Source organism: Peromyscus californicus, unplaced genomic scaffold (genome assembly GCF_007827085.1).
Source record: "Peromyscus californicus insignis strain IS unplaced genomic scaffold, ASM782708v3 Scaffold_4__1_contigs__length_199733344, whole genome shotgun sequence".
In the NCBI taxonomy this organism is placed as follows: domain Eukaryota; kingdom Metazoa; phylum Chordata; class Mammalia; order Rodentia; family Cricetidae; genus Peromyscus; species Peromyscus californicus.
Genome location: NW_026294562.1, coordinates 32,969,509 through 32,993,267, shown reverse-complemented (window position 1 = coordinate 32,993,267; position 23,759 = coordinate 32,969,509). Strand labels below are relative to the sequence as shown.

Sequence of the window (23,759 nt, the reverse complement as noted above, 5' to 3'; positions counted from 1 at the left end):
ACATTATACTTCTGCGATTTATGTTTTCTAATGGATGTAGTTTCAAAAATCTAGAAAAATCAAGTTTTCTGATCTGATATATTTAGGAAATACCATAGTCTTTAAAGATGGAAATACGTATCATATGGAATACATGTGTCATATAAAGAATACCTTCTTGAAACATGGGATTCAATGACTATTGTTCTACCATTCTTAATTCACTTATATCTTCAATTCTCTCTCTCTCTCTTTCTCTCTCTCTCTTTCTGTGCATACATACATACATACACATAAACAATCTATTACTTTATATAGTCTCCTACTCTTTAAATTATAACAATAAAAATTATGGCAAGAGTTATTATAATTTTAGATATTATACCCTGGAACGTACAAATATTAGGCATGCAATTTTGACAAATGGAGACAATGATGTATATATCTTTATCATGACACAGACAGATCTATTTTCCCTCATAATCCTTTCTAGTCATTCCTCAACTTTCCAGGAAAGTGCTGTTATGATCAACTGAGGTTACTGTTGCCTTAGTTTTCATAAGTGGAATCACAATGCATAGGCTTTTTCATTTAATTTGCCAGAATGGGTCTCTCATTAAGAAATGAGAACAAAAAATGACAGAGAGGAATGTAAGTTAGGTAGTGAATAGTAATTGAAGCAGGTGAAGTAGCGGGTACCAAAGGAGCTTGGAAAGAGCTGGTCTAGCTGAAGTTATCCCTGCCCATGCTTCCAAATAGAAAAGGAGTGAATATGTAGCACAGATAACACTGAGTTTGGAGCTAACACTTTTGGCAGCATTTAATGTTTAATTTCAATACCAGAATTCACCAGAAATTGTATAATAGAATACTTTTTTCCGTTCTTCTTTGACCTTAGATGGTAATTTATACTGATGGAAAATATAAAAACACTCAAATTTTCTGAAGTACAGTTCTACTACTTGGGTGGGTTCTATGCTCAGAACAACAAAGTCACAGCAGTGAGAATACATGTATGTGTTGGTCAGAGAAAAGCCCACTCTTTGTTGACTGTGTATAAAAGTGAACTGGCCTTGGAGAGGACCCCACTACCAATGCTGAGTTTTGGAGTAACAACCCTGGCAGTCATGCATGGCCTGTCTCTGGTGGAAGCACTCAAGTCAGCCCCCTCGCCTCACACCGACTGCCATTCCTCAGCCCCCTTCTTGATTTCCAGCCCTCTCCGATTCTCTGGGTATACCTGTTCACCCTTTTCTGGGCCTCGGGTTCTGCCTGTGCATAACCCAAGAAGTGTTCTAGTTTTCATAATCACAAGACTGACCAGAGCAGGCATTTAAAAAAAATCAGTGGAGATACTGAACAGTCTGCCTTGAAGAAAATGCCAGAAACTGCTTTCTGTAGTTTGGTGCCATGTACTGTCTTCCTGAAGTTTTCTGCGGGTGCTCACAAGGCCAAATCCAAGGGAACATTTCCAGTCCTCTCACAGAATAGACAACCCCCCCTCCAAGGGCAAGAAACACCACAATGTTTGAGTAACAGCAGGCTGTACTGATAATGATTTCTCAGCAGGAGTCCATTCAGATTTCTCAGAATGGCAGAACAGAAAAAATTTAACTAGGTTCTGGCTAGAGTCTCTAGAATATTACATTAGGACATTCATATATTGGAATTGTTAAAAATCTGTATAACATCTCATTTTCAGATGGCTTATATTTAGATCATATTGGTTGCAGAGTTTTTGAAATTTGACATTTGTGTGTGTATATGTGTGTATATATAGACTATATGTACCATATATAATATCATGAAGCTTGACTCTGTCTGTCTCTCTCTCTCTCTCTGTGTGTGTGTGTGAGTGTGTGTGTGTGTGTGTGTGTGTATGTCTTTATCTTTTATCTAGGAATTGAACCCTGAACCTCATACATTCTAGCCAAGCACTCTGAACTACATGGCCCACCCAATTTTCACAATTGAAATCTGTCTCTTCTGCATTCTCTTCTAACCCATGTACCTTTTGTTGTTTTCTGAGATAGGGTCTCATGTAGCCCAGGCTGCTCTTGAACTTACTATGTAGCTCTGGGTGATGGGCTAACCCATGAGCCTTTGGCCCATTTTCATATACTTTGTATGGTTGCAAGACATGACAAAGGTGACCTTTTTAAAAAAGCATATTACTTGTGACTTTTTTTATTTAATTTGTGGTTCTAAGGATAGAGCCCAGGGCTCATACACACCAGGTAAGGACTCTATCACTGAGCTACATTCCCAGTTGGTCACTGGTTTTAAAAATTGATTTGGATACTATCGGATACAGCCAATATGCTGATTGAAATGAATCCTGCCATGGATTCTGGACACCACTGTTTAGTAGAAACTACTCTTTTTAGATGTAAAACTTCTAAAAGTTTTGGAAAAGCACAGCACTCTCCCTTAAACGTGAATTGAAAACATTCAAAATCTTGAGGGGGACTGAAGAGATGGGTCAGTGATTAAGAGCACTGGCTGCTCTTTCAGAGAACCCAGCACCCACTTCAATATAGCTGTGCTTAAAGGCAGTTGTTCAGTAGATCGGTTTGGGGTTTTCCTCTCTGTGCACTTGGGAAAGACTATTGTACAAGTAGATGTATGAATGTATGTTATCAATGAATTGAATGAATGTGAGTTATCAATGAACTCAGTGTCTACATCAAGACAAGGAGCTCAAAGGAAGGGTCTGACAGTCAAAGGGGACTGAGGGCCTGGCTAATTGGCACAGCAACTAAACCCTCTGTAAGGTCTTGAGCACCACCTTGAAGGGGCCTTAAACCACACCTGGAGAACAGTGGCAGCAGCAAAGCTTGCAAAGCAAATATAATTCTAAATTTAAAACTCTTGACAAACCATTTTGGACACCCATAGCACACAACTATTATGCAGATTGTGTGTGTGTGTGTGTGTGTGTGTGTGTGTGAGAGAGAGAGAGAGAGAGAGAGAGAGAGAGAGAGAGAGAGAGAGAGAGAGAGAGAGAGAGAGTCTTGCTCTGCTGCTCAGCCTGGCCTCAAGCTTAAGAACCTCCTGCCTCAGCCGGGCGGTGGTGGCGCACGCCTTTAATCCCAGCACTCGGGAGGCAGAGCCAGGTGGATCTCTGTGAGTTCGAGGCCAGCCTGGACTACCAAGTGAGTTCCAGGAAAGGCGCAAAGCTACACAGAGAAACCCTGTCTCGAAAAACCAAAAAAAAAAAAAAAAAAGAACCTCTTGCCTCAGCCTCCAGAGTAGTTGATATTATGGCAGTATTCCATCATGTGTGGATCCCATCAGATGAAATCTCCATCTCTTTCCTCTATAATTTTTTTTCTGTTTATTTATTTGTATTTTTTTATTTATTGATCCTAGTGTTTGAGAATATCATTCATGTATACAATGAAATAAGATCATATCAATCCATTTCCCTCCTCACACTTCCTCTTGACTCCTGTTTATACCTCTCAACTTCACCTTCTCTTCCTCCTCCTCCGAACACTGAACATTGTGATTTATTGGGCATTGGTCACCAGTGGGGGACAGGACACCATACCAGATGCCTGTGAGAGCTGATATCGAGTGGAAAGTCTGTGTGATAAAACCTCAAGCAGTAGCACATTGATGTCAAATTCAGAACAATATAATTTATTAAATTTGCACTTGGATAATTGTAAAACAAACACAGAAAATTTGAATGTTATCTAGAATACTGCCATGATTTGGCTGAGTGTTAAAAATTTTATTTTAAAATAGTTCAACAAATTCATTTTGAATTTTAATATTCTAAAATAAAAAAGCATCGTATCAAAATCTTGATCATTTAAAAAACTGTAAACACTGTGATTCAAGCCAACAATTCTGTGCTTTGAGACGCAGCATGTGCTTTAAGGGTACTCGTGACTTCATTTGTCTGCGAAGAATCTACTCTGCTCCCTTCTGACTTTTTCAAGGCTTTCAAAGGTGATCATTCCTTTTGGCAGCTCCAACTTAGTCTTTTCTGTTTCCAATATGTCTTCAGCTTCACCTAAATAAAACACAGAAGAGTGTAAGGCAATGGAGGGGTCACCAGTGTTTTGTCAGAGGGCTTGATTGCTGTTTCAGTGACACAATGTGTGTGACACTCTGTGTCTGTCACCTGAAATCTCAGAGGTAAGTATTTCATTCTTGCATGCAGGAGAAGGAGTGCACCACTTAGGTAAACACAATGGTGGATTCTGAAAACCCAGCTACAGCTGGGTGTGGTGGTACATGCCTATAATTCTAGCACTCAGGAGGTAAGAAAAGAGGATCATGAGTTCAAGGCCAGCCTGAGCCACACAGGGAGACTGTAGCTTAGAAAAACAACAAAAAAGAAATGATAAATGCATGGAGGAGATAGATATAACTACCTGGATTTGACCATTTTACAATACATACATACAAACAATTGCAAATTCACACTAAAAATTAGTAAGCTGTCTGCAAAAATGAAGAATACTCATAGACATTATTAGAATTCTTTCCCAAAGGTTTAAAATGTCAACATTTTCTAATCCCTGGTCTAGACGATCAGTGTCAAGCCTTGATTTGGTGTTTGCCAGTTTCCACGATGTAAATACTCCCACCCTGGCCAACCTCAAGCCACCAATGGGATGCCGCTGAAGCCGAAGTTGTGGCTGCACTTTGCTGCATCTGTATGCTGCTTCTGCATCTGTATGCTGCTTCTGCATTTGCATAATGCAGATAGAATTGATCCAAGTAACCTATATAGTTTAGTTATATAGAATATATAGATTATATAGAATAGAAAAATAATTAGAAACAGATGAGTTCTGAGTGCTTAATACCTTTGTTTTACGTGCAATTTAGTATTTATTATAATTTAATTGTAAGTCTGTATACTCTTATTTAATTTAATTTTAATAATCACCTGTGCCTCACATCCACCATGCAAAATTTCTAAACATCTATCAAGTCAATTCTTACGAGCTAGTAAGAGCTGACACCATGCCACTCTGTTGGAAGGAGCAGAGATGCTGGTCATCAGAGTCTTAGGAAAATGATCCTATCAGAATCTATGTAAGTCATAGATTTATAAGGAGGGGATGTATGTGTGTGTTCATGTGTGTGCACTTTCATGGTGAGGCCAGAGGTTAATTGCCAGGGTCCTCAGGCATTGTCTACTCTGGTTTTGTTTCTGAGACAGTATCTCAGACTGGCCTGGAGCTTGCCAAGTAGGCTAGGCTGGCTAACTGGGGGCCCCGAGAGATCTGCTTGTCTCCGCCTCCCTGGTACTGAGATAACACACTTGCGCCACCACCCCCAGCTTTTTTAAACGGGTCCCGGGGATTGAACTTGGGTCCTCCTGCTTGCAGAGCCAGGACCTCACTGACTGAGCCGTCTCCCAGCCCTGAGGGGAGATCTGGAATCAGAAGATTAATTAGGAAACAAACTAGTTTAGGAAGACTCACTTTTCATTCTTTGTAGAAGAGTTCCGTAGCCCAGGTCATACTGGTAGGTGAAGATAAAGCTGAGTGGAACTATGGGAATGAGAAAGGCTGGCTTCTTTTGCCTTATTGCTCTGTTTTGGAAATACAGAGATGAATGTTAACAACAACCAGCAAGTACCTATCTTGTCCTTGTAAGAAAAAAGCACCTGCTTTCTAGAAGGATGTAGTCCATCTCATAAGTTATTTGATTCATCTGAGTCTTCTACGGAAATTGAATTTCCTTGCCCAGCGTACCTCACCAGATTCTTTGGTTCACCAGGGGAGGGGCTATGACTTGCTAATCTTTCTTTGATTCAAGGCTTTGATTCCTCTTTTTAAGGCAGACAAGGATACAGAGCTACTATTCAGGATCTCTGGGGTAAGTGCAGAGGCCATCCATCTTGATGTCAAGTGAGCCCTCTTTAACTTATAGACTACAGAAAAAGACAGAAGGAATCTAAGGAGCGGAATGAACTCTTCCTACCCTTGTTCTACAGAGGACTAAGCGAGGGGAGGTTTCTTTGTTCACATGAACACTCTTGGGCTCAGAGTCCTACCTCCACCAACTTGGCAGTGCTATTTATGACCATGGCAGAGACTGCATTATTTCAGGAAATTTTCAAGCAAATCATAAACATACCCAGTTGTTAATGAGATGGCGGCAATGCTAAAAAACGTTCCGAAATATTTGAGGAATTCCCGGGACCAGGCGATCTGCATAGCCATTTGTCTTTCCCTCATCTCGTTCTGCATGGTCAGCTGCCTTTCCAGCTAAGCACAAAAGACAAAGGGCCGTTACTCACCTTTTGTCTCTGAACAGTGTTACACTCTGCTTTTCCTTCATCTGTTTCCATGCATGTTTGTTCTGTTTTAATCACAACAGACTTCGACTAAGTTGCTCTGAGCAGCTCTGTGCCCCTGTCCCCTCGGCAGTGACAATTCCTTCAAATGTATACGGAACAGACACTGCTCCTGCTTGCTGAGGGCTTGACTGCATGTTTGTGGACCCGAGCCCCAGGTATGTTTCCAGCCTTTTCTGTTTCGTGTGAGGAAAGATCTCTGGGTCACTAAACACACCCACCTTGCCTGGCTTTGTTGTTAGTACTTGCTTGGAAATCATTTTGCCTTCCATCCATGTTGCCTTCCAGATACACCCAACTACAGACTGAAATGTCAGGTCATTGTCATACAGTGGTGAAGAGTGTTGCTTTTTTTTTTTTTTTTTTTGGTTTTTCGAGACAGGGTTTCTCTGTGTAGCTTTGCGCCTTTCCTGGGACTCACTTGGTAGCCCAGGCTGGCCTCGAACTCACAGAGATCCGCCTGGCTCTGCCTCCCGAGTGCTGGGATTAAAGGCGTGCGCCACCACCGCCCGGCAAGAGTGTTGCTTTGAGGTGCCAAAAGAGGTTTTTGTTTGTCACCTTTTGTGTCTTGTGCCACTTTAGTTGGTGCCTTTCTTGGCTTTGAACAGCCCAAAACACAGGACACAATACCTGATCCAATGTTTAAAGAAATACACAGGCCGGGCGGTGGTGGCGCACGCCTTTAATCCCAGCACTTGGGAGGCAGAGCCAGGTGGATCTCTGTGAGTTCGAGGCCAGCCTGGGCTACCAAGTGAGTTCCAGGAAAAGGCGCAAAGCTACACAGAGAAACCCTGTCTCGAAAAACCAAAAAAAAAAAAAAAAAAAAAAAAAAAGAAATACACAGAGGCAGTAGCAGTAGCAAAATGAAAACCTGAGGCCAGGATTTGAAAAGAGCCCGATTCTTCAGGGAGAAAGCTGTTTTCTTCTTGGCTTCTTGATTCTAAAACCTTGACAGTACATATCACCAGCAAAGCCCAGAAACAGAAAGCTAGAGATCATGATAAAAGACAAATAATGTGACTCAGTTTCCGGTCATGTCCTCTTTCTACCATGGCCATGGAAGGAACTGGGAGAGGAGAATGGTGTAAGAATATAAAGATAAAGCTTGCCCACTTGTTCCCCCCCTCCCCCAAGGAGTTATAGTACAGGAGAATGTCAAGCAAACCCCAGGTGAGCCTGGGGAAACTATAAACAAAGAGGATTCTGGGAGAGTGAAACCAAAGTAGAGAGCCAGTGGTTGCAAGGCAGACCTGGGTTCAGAGCAGGCTTGAGAGAGACAGTTGGGTGAATCTCAGCTCCCTAGGTGTCTGCATGGTTCCCATGTCACCTGGAAGGGTTCCCAGGAGGCAGCTGAATATGAGAAGCAGGTGGCATGCCAGAGGGTCACTAAATCATAGTGCCAGGAGAACTCATAGCAGACACTTGGCTAGAGAATAAACCAGAGGTGGTTGGAGAAGGTAGTTGGATCTCAAGGGTTTATGGCATTGGAGAGTGTAGACGTCATGGCCAGATTCACCTGGAGCGTGATCAGTGTCCTCAGAACAAACCACCTTATGTTTCCCAGGTGGCTGTAAACAACAGCAGAGAAGTTTCCCTCAAGCAGAGCTGCCTCCTCTGATGCCTGTGCCACCTGAGGTTGCCTAGGCCAAACCAAGATCGTTCCGAGGAGAAGTGAACAGAGAGGGGGAAAGAGCGAGAAGTAATTAAGCCACTTTGCCTTGCTAAAATTTGCCTTTATTAGTAGAAGTTGAGGTTCATTTTGAGTTCTGTTAAAGATAAATAATATGCCTTTATATACATGAATATTGAGTGTGTAAAACCCACCCTTGCTAGATCACTTATTTTCCAAAATCACATAATAATGTATATCTCCCAAAGTGATATAAATACTACAATTAATAATTTGTGTTCATATAAAAAGGCATGTAGATTAAAAAAAAGACACAGAAAGTCCAACATCAGTGTCCTGAGCTGTAAACATCTGTAGAGTTCTTCAAAGTCCCAACACCAACACCCCAGAGCAGTTATTCCACATGTTAACTGGAGGTAAGGTCAGCATAAATTTAGTTTACGTTTATTTTATTTTATTTTTCAGGTGGTCTAGGTAGTTCTGGTGTGCAGCAGGGACTGAGAACCACTGCCTAAAGGAGCTATCACAGGATAGACATTTCCCCCAGTAAACATCAAGTGGATATCGGTCTGAATTTGATGGCTGGGAACTGTCAAAGGTAATAAGCAGAGAGCTTTGTAAAGATTGTGGGGCTAAATGGTATGATGTGGTGGCGAACACAGAACACCCTGTCGTTGTCATTTTCAAAAACTTTACAGTAAAGAGTGAATGTGATGTATCAAAATTTTATAAGTCAGCCAAGAACGCAGAGGATGCCCAAGATGGGATGAGGCTGTGAGGAGATCCTGGGACTGCCTGACAAACACGGGTGTGAGGAGGGGAAAGGAACGATCAAACCATACAGAAATGGTACTGTCAAGTTAAAGATCAAAAGGACTGTTCTCAAACACTGGACTCCAGCTGTGAAGCTCTCCCTCACAGGGTACAGGTTAACAGTTCTGCACCAGGCTTGGTAGTGTATGCCTGTAATCCCAGAATTTGCGAGGGGACATAGAAGAATTGTAGCTGGAAGTTTTCCTGTGTCCTGGCTGGCTGGTGGTCAAAACAAATCTCTCCTACTCGAGTTCCCCAAGTAAACACACAGAGGCTTTTATTAATTATGAACTGGATGGCCTATGGCTCAAGCTTCTTGCTAGCTAGTTTTTATATCTTAAATTAGCCCGTAACTATTAATCTATATATCACCACATGTTCCATGGCTTTACCTGCGTCCCATTACATGTTGCTCCTTGGGTGGCTCGCTGGCATCTCCCCTTCCCCACTTCCACCTACCCTCACCCCACCTCTACCCCTCCCCCACCTTCTTCCTGTCTCTCCCTTTGAATTTCCAGCCTGTCTCTAAGCTGCCTCTCCATAGGGCAAACGGCTTTATTTATCAAACCGATCAGAGCAACACATATTTGAAGCATACAGAAAGATATTCCCCCATCAAAGAATCGTGAATTTGAGACCAACTTGGGCTTCTGTCACCCTGTCCCAAGGGACAACAACAACACACACACACACACACACACACACACACACACACACACACACACACACACACACACGGGTTGATTTATAGCAGTGCCTGGCACATGGTGAGTGACATACAAGTGTTGCCTATTTATGTGGTAACATGGTGTTGTCAGTGTTCTCTGGCTAAAGACACACGGGGTACACCTGTGGTTGAAAATCTGTCATGGATAAGTGACTTGTAACAAAGGAGACACTGCAGTGGGTGTCTGAGTAAGGAGTCAACAGAGAGGACTCACCATGGACCAGGTGGAAGGAAGGAGGGAGGAAGGGGGGAGGGAGGAAGGGGGAAGGGAAGGGGGAGGGAGGGAGGGGGAAGGGAAGGGGGAGGGAGGGGGAAGGGAAGGGGGGAGGGAGGAAGGGGGAAGGGAAGGGGGGAGGGAGGAAGGGGGAAGGGAAGGGGGGAGGGAGGAAGGAGGAAGGGAAGGACAGAGGGAGGGAGGGGGAAGGGAAGGACAGAGGGAGGGAGGGGGAAGGGAAGGGGGGAGGGAGGGAGGGGGAAGGGAAGGACAGAGGGAGGGAGGGGGAAGGGAAGGACAGAGGGAGGGAGGGGGAAGGGAAGGACAGAGGGAGGGAGGGGGAAGGGAAGGGGGGAGGGAGGTAATGACATATTCTCTCACTCCACTATAGTTTTAAAAACTTTGAGCTCTTTCTTGTTCAAAATTTTAAAACAAATAAAACTTGAAGCTAATGGTTTTCTTTTGGGAAATTATAACTGGAACTAATTATGCCTTAGTAGTATTTGGCATCTAAACAATGTGTAATGATTGAGAAAACTAAAATATATCCATACATAATAAATTCAAATCTCCAATGGTGTAATTATCATAATAGATAACCCCCTAACCCAATAGCTAGATTCATTAGTCTAAGTCAAACCTAACAATGAACCTAACATCAATTTTCCTAATAGATTCAAAAGTGTGCTTATTAAACATGATCCAAATATTTTCCCTCTAAGAAAAGTCCTACATAAAATATTTGAACCATCTCAGGACAGAGAGAAGCTCTCAATCTCACCTTTTTATTTTTATACCCTCATTAGCTAGCCAAGGTCTGCACACTGCCCGGACTAAACAAGTACTGACTCCATATGTGACCGTTAGAAAAGCCTCTACCATTCTGTCTCTAACAGACACATTAATATATAGCATTCTCAGTTCTTAACAGTATTGAATTCATTGGCTGCCGTCTCTACCCTGTTCAAGGATGTGCGATCCTTTGAGAGAAGAAATCACACTGTTCACCAAGGTGTTTTAGCTCTTGAATGTGGCTCTTGATAAGCTCACCACAGTTTATGTAAATGTCTGACTGTGGTAATGGCTGAGAAAAATACCTCGGTGTGTCTGGAACTGCCTTTTTATTACCACATTTGAAACTGTTCTTGTTGATCGTGTGACTGTGATAAAAACACCATGACCAAAAGCAACTCGGGAAGGACAGGGCTTATTTCACTTTCCAGGTCACGATCCATCATCAAGGGACGCTGGGTCTGGAACTCAAGGCAGAAACCTGGGGGTGGGACCTATGAGGGAACATTGTTTTCTAGCCAGGGCTCCTGTTCAGCTAGCTTTCTCACAGAGCCCAGAACTACCTGCCTAGGATGGATACTGCCCACAGTCAAGACAATCTCACAGACACGGGCACAGGCCCGTCTAGTTGAAACAGCGCTTCAACTGAGATTCCCTCTCCTCAGGTGTCTCCAGGCTGTATCAAATCGACAATAAAAATTAACCAGGGTAGACACACCACATCTTCCATCTGCAAGATCCAATTTCACTAAAAACCAGGAGAATCCACACTACCTTAAGTTCTCAGCGCACTAACAGGTCAAGGTCTGGCCTCATGTTTGGTTGGCTTTTGTTTTCTCTCATGTTGTTGCCTGAACACAGCAAACAACAAATAAACATTCACTGCCCACTAATCTTGGCACGACCACACTGCTTTGCCGGCAGCCGTACTGCATAGCATGGGCTGCCCGCATCAGTATTGCCTTCTTTTCCTCCTACCTCAGTAACATCGAGCCTTCCAGACATGCGGACGCTATAAAGTTGTTTGTGTGCGCCATCTAATGGCCATGTTGGAAAATGGTTTTGGTTTTTTTCTTTTTTTCTGTGTGTGGCTTTGCGCCTTTCCTGGAACTCACTTGGTAGCCCAGGCTGGCCTCGAACTCACAAAGATCCACCTGCCTCTGCCTCCCGAGTGCTGGGATTAAAGGCGTGCGCCACCACCGCCCCGCGAAAATGTTCATTTTTTTCTATCTCTCTCTTTCTCTCTCTCTCTCTCTCTCTCTCTCTCTCTCTCTCTCTCTCTCTCTCTCTCTCTCTCTCTCTCCTTTCTTCCCCCTCCCTTTTCCTCCCCACGTCTCTCTCTGTGTCTCTTTTTGATTGCTGTACTGGGGACTGAACCTAGGACCTCGTGCATGCTAGGCAAACGCTCTACCACTGAGCCATAGCCCTCACCTCTAATACATTGTATGAAATTCCCAAAAACTGATTTTTTAAAAAGAAAAAAAAAGTCTTCTATTTTGTGGTTCCAGGGGGAAAAAACAAAGGCCCTGTGCATCTCAGTCACCAGCCATCTGTAAAACTGTACAATCTCCTGAAACGAGGCAGGGGCCCTACAATACTTCCGTTAAATTCTTTGAATGGAAGATGGGCCGAATTCAAGTGAGGCAGTCTGAACAAAGTTTGCATTAAGGAAGGGAAGTTGATCCGATTGGAGACACTGTCAGGTATGTCCATGCACACATACCAGGTAGAGTGCAATTGATGTGTCATGTCTGTATGGAAAACTCACAACCGAATCTCTACCGTCCATGAACTCTGACTCTCCTCCCAGAAGGGCTTATAGAAATAGGCAGTTGGGGAGAAAGGCAGAAAATTGCAGTTGGGTTGCAGGGAGCCCCTTGCCCAATACACCAGCATCCACTTCTGGATACAGGCTCCAAGTACTTCCTGCTTTAGTTTGCTAAAGCTGCCCCTACCCCAAGACGGCTCAGCCTGGCTAGTTTATGCACTAGAAAAAAAAATTTGTCTCAGTTATGGAATCTAGAAATACAAAATCAACGTAGTTAGTTCCTTTACAAGCTATGAGGAAACCTCTGTCCCTGGCTTGTAAATGACTGCATCTATATTTGGGGTTCATGACCAAATTTTCTCTTAAGTCATTGATATATCAGATTAAGACCACCCTAAGGATTTATTTTTGTGGTGATATTTTGTTGTAGCCTAGTAAAATTTGCCTGAAGATCAGAGAACAGAAGAAGCCACTAGATTAAACACAGAGGCCAGGAAGTGGTGGCACACACCTTTAATCCTAGCACTTGGGAGGCAGAGGTCCCTCTGGATCTCTGTGAGTTCAAAGCCACCCTGAACTACATGAGATTGATTCAGTCTAGGAGAGAAACAGAGCCAGGCAATGGTGGCACACACCTTTAATCCCGGTACTTGGAAGTTACATGCCTTTAATCCAAGCACTAGGAAGGAAATAATATGACTGGGTGGAGAAAGGTATATAAAGTGTGAGGAGACAGGAACCAAGCTCTGTTCAGCTGAAGCCCTTTTCAGCTGAGGAGTGCTTTTCGGCTGGACCCTTTTTGGCTGAGGACTCAGAGACATTCAGTCAGAGGATTCGGAGAGTTGGTGAGGTGAGAAGCAGCTGTGGCTTGTTCCTTTGTCTCTCTGCTCTTTCAGCATTTACCCCAATATCTGATTCTGGGTTTTTTATTATAAGACTTTTAGAAATTCAAGCAATATCTGGTGTTCAACTTTTGGGGCACAAATTTATGAAGACGCCGCTTGCCTGTGGCTTTGCAGTCCCCAGCCCAGGCCCGAGCTGCACACAGCCGGAGTGCCTACCTCACCTGGACTGGAGTTCCTACCCTGCAGGCTAAGCTTCTGTTGCAGCCTCTCTGCAGCAAACTCCCCAGGCTCAGGCTCCAAACACACCAGAATGGGCTGCTTTCACATGTTCCCTCATGTAGAGAGCTGGCTCTTTAGTTTCTTCCCTTTGGCTTTCTCTGAGCTCCCTCCTCAGGCTGCTGCCACACCATCATCTGAATCATTGTCAGCAGATTTGGTGCGTCAATTGGGATTTCTTAAAGGGAGGAATTAGTTAAAAGAAAGTTTTTTTCGAATTAAAAAATGGGAAATATTTTTATGATGGAGGGAGTTTGATCTCTGTTTGACTATAAGCTAGATGGTCTGAAAATGGAACAGTTTAATGAGAGGATAATTAATGTTGATGAGATTTATGTAATGTCAATTATAACTATTATTTGTTTAATAATTTCTGTTTTACCATTTAAAAAGTTGGTTAATATGAGTGCCAAGATAAAAGTTTCAGAAAAATCTGTTAAAACAGATCATAGAGATATTCAAACCCAGACAGAGGAATTTAAAGGAGAACCAATCTCAACATTGCATTATAAAGTTACAGATAAATAGCCTAAGGCTTTCAAACAGCCAACCTTAATCTATTCAGTAACCTTACAGGAACTACCAAATGACTGTGTACCCAAGACTGTGTACAAGCTGACTGGACTCCTGTGCAAATGTTAGATTTGAGGAGATTCAAAGAAGCAATAGTCTTACATGGCATCCACTCATCTTTCATGAAGCAGATGTTAAACTTGTGGCCAACTTGTAATAGAATTATCCCTCAAGAATGAAGACATTTGGTTACAACAGCCTTAGAGGCTGGTCCCCAATTATAATGGAGGACCTGGTAGAAGGATGAGGCTAAGACCATTGAACAATGGAGTAGGGGTAGAGGTCTTGAAATCTCCCAAGATCAACTTCTTGGGGCAGCTGATTAAGCTGGTATACAAAGACAATCTTTATGTGATGACCACACCCTAACCTTATGCTGCATGGTATCCTTGAATGCTTGAAACAGAATTCAAGAAGTAGGAAAGAAAATTGAGTCATTTACAAAAGTTATACAGGGCCCAAAAGAAACCTACACTGATTTCTTACAAAGATTGGCTTCAGCAGTAAATAGAATGATACCAAATTCAGAAGCTAGACAAATAATAATTGAATCTTTGGCTTTTGAAAATGCTAATGCACAATTCAAAAGGGTAATTGGGGCATTAAAGGCAAATTCAGCACCCTTGGAGGAATGGATCTGAGATACAGTCACTATTGATCTCATGACCATGATGAAGCTTGGATAGGAGAGGTGATTTCCAGAGGTTTGAAGAAAAATCGTAATATCAAATGTTTCAATTGTGGTAAACAAGGTTACCTAAAAAGGGACTGTAAACAGGGCATTCCTAGAAACAATGTTTTTTCAAGGAATAATCCCAACAGAACACTCTTCCCTTCTGGATTATACAGAAGGTGTGGCAAAGACAGACACTGGACTAATGAATGCAGATCAACAAGGGACAGACAAGGTAATCCCTTACCTTCGCCTTCGGGGAAACTCCCTGAGGGGACTCTGGCAGGCCCCATGTCAAATTTGGTTCAGTCATTTTCTATCATCATGGAAGAAACTCCTTCCCAGAGCAATTATAGAACCTAATGCCTATTGTGAAAACCATACTGGTCTAGATGATAGAACAGCTATAGAAAATAAAACAAAAATTTAAGGAGAAACCATAAATTAAAATTGATAAAGATTAGGTTTGGAAGCTCCCCAAAGTTAGGGTTAGGGAAGGGTTTTGTTTTTGTCTTTCAGGAGAATGAAGGCTAAGGAATCTGAAAGAAAGCTGGGCAAATGAGACATCCCAAGAAAAAGGACAAGTCATCCAGAAAAAAAGTCACACAAGAAGGCTTTTCTGCAGTGAACCATGACCGTGCCTAACAGCGACCTTTGAAGTCTCCAAAAAGATGATGGGACCCCACCATGATGATTCCACATGTACTACGATAATGTCATTAAGCTGACAAACACTGCCTAAAGATCAGCTTTGGACTACAAACTGCTCAGGACAATTTGGAGATGGCTAGCTGAGATGATCCAGCCTCACAGACTACTCTAGCCAAGACTTGAGACAAGCCCTGCACTTTCTTTCTTTCTTTTTTTTTTTATTTTTCTTTATTAAGAAATTTTCTACTCACTCTACATACCATCCACAGATCCTCCCTCCTCCCTCCTCCCACCCTCCATCCCTCCCTCGCCACCCCACATCCCCACATCCCCCAAATCAAGGTCTCGCATGCGGAGTCAGCAGAGCCCGACACACTGAACCTAGGCAGGTCCAAGCCCCTCCCCACTGCACCAAGGCTGTGCAAGGCGTCACACCACAGTCACCAAAGCCCTGTACTTTCTCATTACCCTGAGACTGGACAACAAATGATACAGCTACCTCTCCCAAGACTTGACAATTAATCCAATTTCTTTTCAGGACCCCCCAAAGATGCCTTCACCCCCAGAAAGCAGGAATGGCCTGGGCTCCAGGACAGCCTCAGGCAAGCCTGCTAGACCCAAACCTAAGTTTTCTGACTTGGGTTTCCCACTGCCTAGACTGCATTATCGAAAGGATTTGGGGTGCTGACTTCTTCGCCACACTCTCACTTCTCCATCTGGAAAGGTCTTTTTTTTTTTGAGGAAGACTCTCTTCCTTTCCCAGGAAATCTTGGCCACTGGAACCTTGGGCCACTTTTATAAATTAGTGAGTTTAAGAGTCACTCTCTGTGTGTTTTATCCCATATAAAATCACCAAAGAATCTGCCTGCCTGAGTTGGGATGAAAGGCACCTGCCGCCATGCCCATCAGATTTTCTTTTAATAAGTAATTCACCCACAAAAGGACCTTTTAGCAACTTCCGTCAGACTCATTCATGGGCCAGCTCACTGAGTAGTTTTTAAAAGTTTGGAAAGCGCTTTCTAAGGCCAATGCTCTCATTGCTATTACCTTTTGTTGTTATAAGACAATTTAGAATTTGTGCAACATATTTTAACTTGATTACCTCTGTGAAGACCCGTCTCCACATGAAGTCATATTGGGGTTAGGATTCCAACATACAAATTTTGAGGGGACTCAGTTCAGCTAGTCGTTGAAGGGTCAGAGAGGCGAGGCGATCATTGCTCTCTTGCTGAGCTTCTGTTTAAATAAGTTTGGCTCTGTGAAAGCCTGGGGATCCTCAGGTATGACATCTCCATTGTGGGGCGGGAATCCAAAGCAGGACAAATACAAGGAACGGTGCTGTCGGCTAGTCAAATGAAGACAGCGTGTTGGAAGGTGCAGTGGGTCAGGCCATACCCAACCTTTCATCAGCTGCATGTAGGTGAAGGAGCCATTGCTCTAGGGAAAATTCTACCCTGTCTTCTTCCAGATGAGAGAAAGCTGCCGCCTCAAGAGGAGCTGGGTTCCTAGGCTGGGTTCACTTTTGGTTTAGATAAGCTGAAACTTGATGACCTCAATGCTATACCTGGAAAACCTGCTCATTGGGATTGACTGGGGAGGACGTAAGCTGTTCTCTTGTCTCTGGTCAGTCAAGTGACTGCCAAGGACTATGACTATCCCTGCACATTCTTAAGGGGTAGATCAAAAGAGCCAGGCCCTAGCTACTGGAGCCATCTCCTGCCTGCCTGTCAGTCAACAGCCCTCCGTGCACCTCTTGCTCATGGTTCATCATAAAAGCAGGAGATTTACCCTCGGCGCTCCCCATACGTGACCTTAAGTGCCTGTCCCCATGAGGAAGTGACACCAGCCTTACACTCAAGCTGCTTCGGGGCAGTGACAAAGTCCTCTGACGTAGGAGGAGTCTTGGGTTTCTTGTAACTTCCAAGAGGAATAAACTCCCCAAATCTTCACAGATCCTGAGGTAGTGTGGACCGATTAAGAACGAAACTCCTGTAGTTTCCATGCGCAGATGGCTCCAAGTTTCTGACACACTGGGCTGACCCCTACACTGTAGTCACCTCTGGTCACGGATCTGTTGCAGTAAAAAACTTGCCCCTTCTATCCATTTTTCCATTTCCATCAAAGAAATCGTTAGCCTGCACAGAAACTCTGATAAGCCTAGCACTGAGGAGACAGAGGCAGGAAGACCAGAAGTTCAAGGCCATCTTAGACTACATAACCAGTTTGAAGCTGGCCTGGGCTGTATGAAACCCTAACTTTTAAAAAAGATTTTGATAGCAATGAACAGCAGCACTCAATATAAGCAAGCGGCATTATTTTATACATTCTATATGATATACGTTCTGTATGATGTGTATAAATTTTCCTTCTTGGAGCATCTCTAAGGGTGTATTGCCCCTAGGGTACAGACCAGGAGAGCGAGGACAGATTGAGCGTGCCATCATGTTGCTATGGATTTATTCAGGCAGTATGGTTTATCTCTCACTGGTACTGCCCAAGAATAGCACTTTCTACTCTGAGAGCCATACCAGACCACAGGGGACTCATGATCTTTGTCTAAAATCTTAGCAAAACAATTTGGGTTGAACTTTTTAACTTTCAACTGTGATTTATAACATTTTAAAGCACTTTGACAACTCATATTAAGGCAATTGAGCAATCTTTGATTTTTTTTTCTAAACATCTACTGTATAATCCAAGGTCAAGCATACGGTCTACAGCAGTTTCCTAATGCCACTTTAACAAATTATTATCTGAGGTTAAAGGGCCAGAACGGACTGGCATAGCTCCATCTCTCTGGAGACGGCAGGGGAAAATCTGCTTCCTTGGCTTTTCCAACTTATTGAGGCTGACTGCCTTTTTGGGCTCATGGCCCTGATCACTCCATCTTCAAAGCCAGCAGAGTGCTGTTCAGCTTGGGTTTGTATTTAAGATTTCTCTGTGTAGTTGCAGTATGACATCTTTGAATTCTCTCTCTCTCTTTTTCTGTTTCTGTCTCTGTTTCTCTCTGTGTGTCTCTGTCTCTGTCTTTGTCTCTGTCTCTGTCTCTCTCTCTGTCTGTCTCTCTCTCTCTCTCTCTCTCTCTCTCTCTCTCACACACACACACACACACACACACACACACACACACACAGTTTCCTTATAAAGGCCCTGGGAATTACAATGAACCCATAAGAATAAACCAGGATAACATCTCTTTATGTGAACACACAGTAAGTCCCTTTCTGTATAAGGTATCATATTCCTAATATATTCACAAGTTCTAGGAATCCAGGACACCTCGGGTGAAGGGTATATTCTCTTCATAATATACTCTAAGCAATTACCTGTAGTATGGAAATTTTGAATCAAGTATCTGGATTGGAGGCATGGGTCATTCGTCAACTAGAAAGTCATCCACTCGTCAACTAGTAAATCATCCACTTCATCTTTGAGGATGGTGTCCAAGGGCATTTTAATTAGGGGTCAAGGGGAGTCAAAGAGAACATACTTCTAGAGCACCATTCTAGAAATGTTACATGATTAGGAGCACAACAACTTAACTAACACATACCTGAAGTCGAGCATTCATAACCATGAACTCCTGTTGGATTTTCATATTTTCATTCATAGATTTTGAGAATATAAACCCCATCTTGACCTAAAGCACGAAAATGCAAGGTGACTTTAAATAACAGACTTTGTGCATCCTTATACACGCTCTGAGATACTATCAACAATGTAAAAAGAGAGAAAAAATGACCTAGGGAATAGTGTAAATCCTAACTGGCTGTTTTACCTCAGGCATACTTACCCAACCTGGCATTGTTTATTAGCCAAGACCAGTTGAGTGAAATGATTTCCCATCTCTCCCTGCTCTGTAAATACACAGTGCCATGTTTCCTCACGTTTTCCCCCACTATAAATCTAAGGCTATCCACCCTCTTACCATCTCCTCAATAGACAGTAAGACCTTGCATCTGAGGATGTGTGTTCAGAACTTTTGTCTGTCCTTCTCAACTTGTATTCTAAGGATTAGGTGTCTCACGGCCAGCACATCGGTGTTCTTCCAGAGGTCTCCTGTTCCCCTCCCTCTGACTCACATCTCATTCCCACCTTCTTGCAGCTGATATCTCCTAGCTATCTCCTCCAGCCTCCCCCTCATCCCCTCCAAGTTCCCGAGGTTCTCAGAAGGAGGAGAAGATGAGGATGCTTACATGCCTTTGCTAACGCACTGTTAAAGGAAAAAAAAAAAGATCTCCATGTGTGAGTATATATGTGTGTGTGTGTGTGTGTGTGTGTGTGTGTGTGTGTGTGTGTGTGTGTGTGTTCATGCGTGTGAATGCAGGCGGGTGTGTGCCACAGCACATGAGTACAGGTCAGAGGACAATCCCAGGTATCGGCTTCACTTCCCACCTTGTTTGAGACAGTCTATTCCACTTGTGGTTCTCAGCTGTGTACCCTAGACTAGCTGGCTGGGAGCCTTCCAGGGATTCTCCTGCCTCACCACTGGGATTACAGATGTGTGCTACCCCTATCAGGTTTTCATTGATTTGGGGGCTTCCAACACGGGTCTTCATGATTCCACGGCGAGCACTTAACACATTAAGCCATCTCCTCCACCCAGAAATGCATTTTTTTGTTGTTGTTTTTTTCAAGATGGGGTTTCTCTGCATAGTTTTGGTGCCTATCCTGGAGCTCACTCTGTAGACCAGGCTGACCTTGAACTCACAGAGATCCGCCTGGCTCTACCTCCCAAGTGCTGGGATTAAAGGTGTGTGCCATCCGGCATCAGAAATGCTTTTTTAAAATCACTACATTGTAGTCTCTCCTCTCCTTCCAATGGAAGTTACAGCCCAATAAACTCATTGTAAATTGGAAATATCATTGAGAAAAATGCATTTACTCGACCTAATGTACTGAACATCATGGTTTACCTTAGCCTACCTTAAATGTACTCAGAACACTTACATTAGCCTACAGTTAAGTGCCGACCTCTTTTTATAATAAAGTACTCAATATAATTTAGTGAGTATTACAGGGAAGCTGAAAACCGAATGGTTGTCTCATCATTACCTGAAAAGCTGTGACTGAAGCCACACAGGCACACCCGCATCAGAAGCCACCTTCAGTTTGCATCTTCCTATCTTATCTTACCTACCAACTACCTAAGAGGGCTCTAAACTGTAGGTGGGCCAGAACTCCTAATTTTGTTCTAAATCCTAGTGATTATGTGCAGAAAATGTTTTAGTTAGTTATAGATTTTTCCTCCAGAAGACTATAAGGCCAAGGGGGAATGTCACAACTTCTCTACTTTCTTCAATGTCCTTTAGTAGGCTGTTGAATACCTTCACACATAGTAGCCAGTCTCGATGTTTTACAGCCAGGATTTATGTATATTCTGATCCCAGACAACAGCTATTTCCACATCTTTCCTCATCAGGAAATCCCGGGTTTAGAGTAACTCAGGAAATGAGTGAGGGAGAGGAGAAGGACAGGGGTGTTTCACATCAGTTGGAATGGTTTCCCTGTTAGTGGGAGCTGACAGCCAGGCTTCCGTGACTTCCGTGTACTCCGACAAAGAACACAGCCTGGAATTACATGGCACTTGAACCAATCAGAGCTGAGCAGAGGCTGAACTATTTACTAGGAAGAAAGATCAGAACCCTAAGGAGGCCTGGGAGGTCAGGAGGATTCCTTCCTGTTTGTCCTTGTCCCACTTAGCACCCTCTGAGCGGAGACAGAGGACACTCATGGGGAGGGGGACCTAGTGGTTTACTTTGTTATCTAAGTATTGACAGCCCAGATGAGCCAGTTCCGACTGAGTTTGCAAGAGAAAGACTATCATCCAGCTTGATAGTCTCTGTGGCTTCTACTTGACACAAATACCAGCACAAAATAGGAATGATTCAACCCAGGAAAAACTTTGACTCAGGCTACTCACCACCCCTTAGCTGTCTTCTGAATTTTTACACCTGCTGCAAACATCTTCAAAGAAATCGACTGTTCTCTAGTTCACACACACACACACACACACACACACACACACACACACACACACACACTGATCGGAGTCCCTTGGCACACTCCTATTTTATAAGGGGGTGAGCTCTCCCTTGCAGTGGTGGGATAGTCCTCCTGTCAACCATCTAGAGAAGAGAAACACTTTGGAAAGCTCGGGTTTAGGCTTACCTCTTTCTGGGTCTTGCACTCTTGGACTTGGACTTTGACAGACGGGTTAAAGATAGAGGGAAACCAGGAACACTGTGCCTCTGGGAGACCGCACCTGCAAATGAGTATGCCACACCTTGGAACTTCACCCTTGAACAGTGTTTTTAACTTCTTCCCCCCTGTACCTACCAAAGCCATCTGCACCCCTTCCTTAGGATGTTCCAAATACCCTCAATTTTCTCTCTCCCAGAGACAAAATATTAACAACTAAACAAGAGTGGCCTGGAATGTTGTTATGGATAACACAGGAAACAAGAACGTCATAGAGGACGGAAAACATTGATGTAGGGCCAGGTTGCTCCTGTTTTATGCTTGTTTGTTTGTTTGGAAGTGAGGTTTTTTTGTGTGTGGGGTGAGGGGGGGTGGGGGGTGTTAATGCTCCAGCTCTGCGGAGCCATGATTCATATTCATGTGGAAAGGTGTGTTTCTGGGGGAATGTTGATGGTGGAAATCCCAGACAGACTTTCTCTGGTTGCCCTGGGAACCAAGATTTGATCTGGAAAAAGAAAAAAATCGTGACTTCTGTCATCCAGATTTCTGCCCTGCTTTATTACCTGAATTTATGGCTGGCCATATCACAATCATTTTCAGTAAATCTTCCAGACTATATTCCCTAGCAAACTTAAGCCAGAAGCACAGAGTCTCTGCGGGTGTTTTCTGTCACTGTTCCCACTCTGGCTCTGGGGAGCCAGTTTCCTGTCACTTACGCATTTCCCCTCGAGTTATCCTACTTCCCTGTCCATTACACTCTGCAGACTTTTCCCAACTTGGTAACAATGCTACCGAGAAATCACGCTTGCTTACAGATCCGGGTTGTCAATACCTGTCAGCCTCCGGGCATCAGCAGAAGAACCCAGAGCCCAGGCCTCCCCTACCCCAGCTGGAGCTGCAGCTGTGCAGGACCACGCAGCCGAGCCGACCCTCCCTCCCTGCGGCCGGATGCACTCACGCGACAGGGTGACCACTGCAGAGGCCTCTAGCTTGTGCTTCTGACGGATCAGGGCAGGACTGTGCTTTGCCCGGCAGAGCCTAGGGATTGGCTGGCAATGACAGTGGATTGCGCGCTTCAGCCAATCAGCGTGGCCTTTGGATCTTTTAAGGGCTCCTATTCCCGCGGCCTGGGGTGTCCTTCCGGTGCAGGCCCCTGGAGCCGGGAGGAGGGAGGGGCGAGCCAGAGCCGCAAATTGCAACCTGCAGGATCTAGTCTAGTGGATGATTTTGAGGGAAGGCCGAAGAAGCAGCATGAAAATGTCCCGATCCTGTAAAAATGCCACCATCAAATGGCTTAAACATAAACAGGAAACAAAAGCAAAACAGTGACCAGAACTTCCAGATTACCTTACGCCCTTTCCATATTACGTATGCCTACCAGCAATGTCTGTCTGGAGTAAGGCTCCCCAATCTCTGAAGAAACACCCGAGGACTGGTTAGCACTCTTATCCTTGCTACCCAAGGGTTTGGGGAAATAGCATGCGTTTCACGGGCTCTAGCCTTTAGGAAGAGCCCCCTGCCTTAACCTTGGCTGACACCACACCATAGAGAAGGCATCTAGCCTCCAGGCACAGACCTCCCAGGCTTGTGTGGATGCGCTCAACTTCAGTACTTGGTACTCTGACTTTTAGACTCTTCATTTCGAACACTTTTTGTTCACTAGCCCAATGGGAAAATTGCAACAGTATCTTTATTCCTGTTTGCCAGAGCCGGTGTGTTACCAAGAGTAAAAGTTCTTGAAAGGAGGTGAGCAGCAGATCCCTGATAGTGTTTATGCGCTCAGACTAACCATGCCTTGATTCCGTTCCCACCGTCATCGTCAGCCTCTCACTTTGTCCCTTGGGTCTGCAGTAAGACTAAAGTCATCTGATTACCGTGCTACGAGGGCTAAATGAGATAGTATACTTAGATGCAGACAAGGTGTTCCGCCCGTGTATAGCATCAGTAGATGATGACTGGCAACAGCGGAGTTTCTGCTACCTATAGTCTTGAAGGGACCAGGGAGAGTGGGTAGTTACTAAAGCCAGGTAAGAGCGGGCATTTAGGCGAGGATGCCCAACAGGAATGTTCAGCAGAGGAAACCGTGCCCTCCTTTGGGCAGAGAAGGTGAGAAAGGCAACCTTAGGAGGCACAGAGGTCCTTATGCCCACAGATAGGCACTAGGGAAACCAGGAATGTTAAGCAGGGAGGGTTGCCTCTTCAAAGGGAGAGATGTATAACCCGTTTTCTGCCCAGAGGCTTGGAGCAGAGGTGGTTAATAGCCTGGTATACCCTTTTCATTATCTGTGT

The 23,759-nt window shown here is 44.0% G+C and overlaps 1 protein-coding gene across 2 annotated transcripts; it reads right to left on the bottom strand.

Moving 5' to 3' along the window:
• Window positions 1-3,603: 3,603 nt before the first annotated feature.
• Plgrkt (plasminogen receptor with a C-terminal lysine) lies at window positions 3,604-22,621 on the bottom strand. 2 transcript variants are annotated; one of them, XM_052762167.1, is made up of 6 exons: window positions 22,429-22,621; window positions 21,441-21,534; window positions 18,823-18,909; window positions 6,088-6,218; window positions 5,430-5,539; window positions 3,604-4,003 (listed from the first exon to the last, which is right to left on the bottom strand). In XM_052762167.1, the coding sequence occupies exons 3-6, from the start codon at window positions 18,901-18,903 to the stop codon at window positions 3,882-3,884; spliced, it is 444 nt and encodes a 147-aa protein (XP_052618127.1). In that variant the 5' UTR covers window positions 18,904-18,909; window positions 21,441-21,534; window positions 22,429-22,621; the 3' UTR covers window positions 3,604-3,881. The 2 variants fall into 2 exon arrangements, with proteins under 2 accessions (XP_052618127.1, XP_052618128.1); XM_052762168.1 differs by lacking the exon at window positions 22,429-22,621 and adding an exon at window positions 22,303-22,421.
• Between the last annotated feature and the right edge of the window lie 1,138 nt (window positions 22,622-23,759).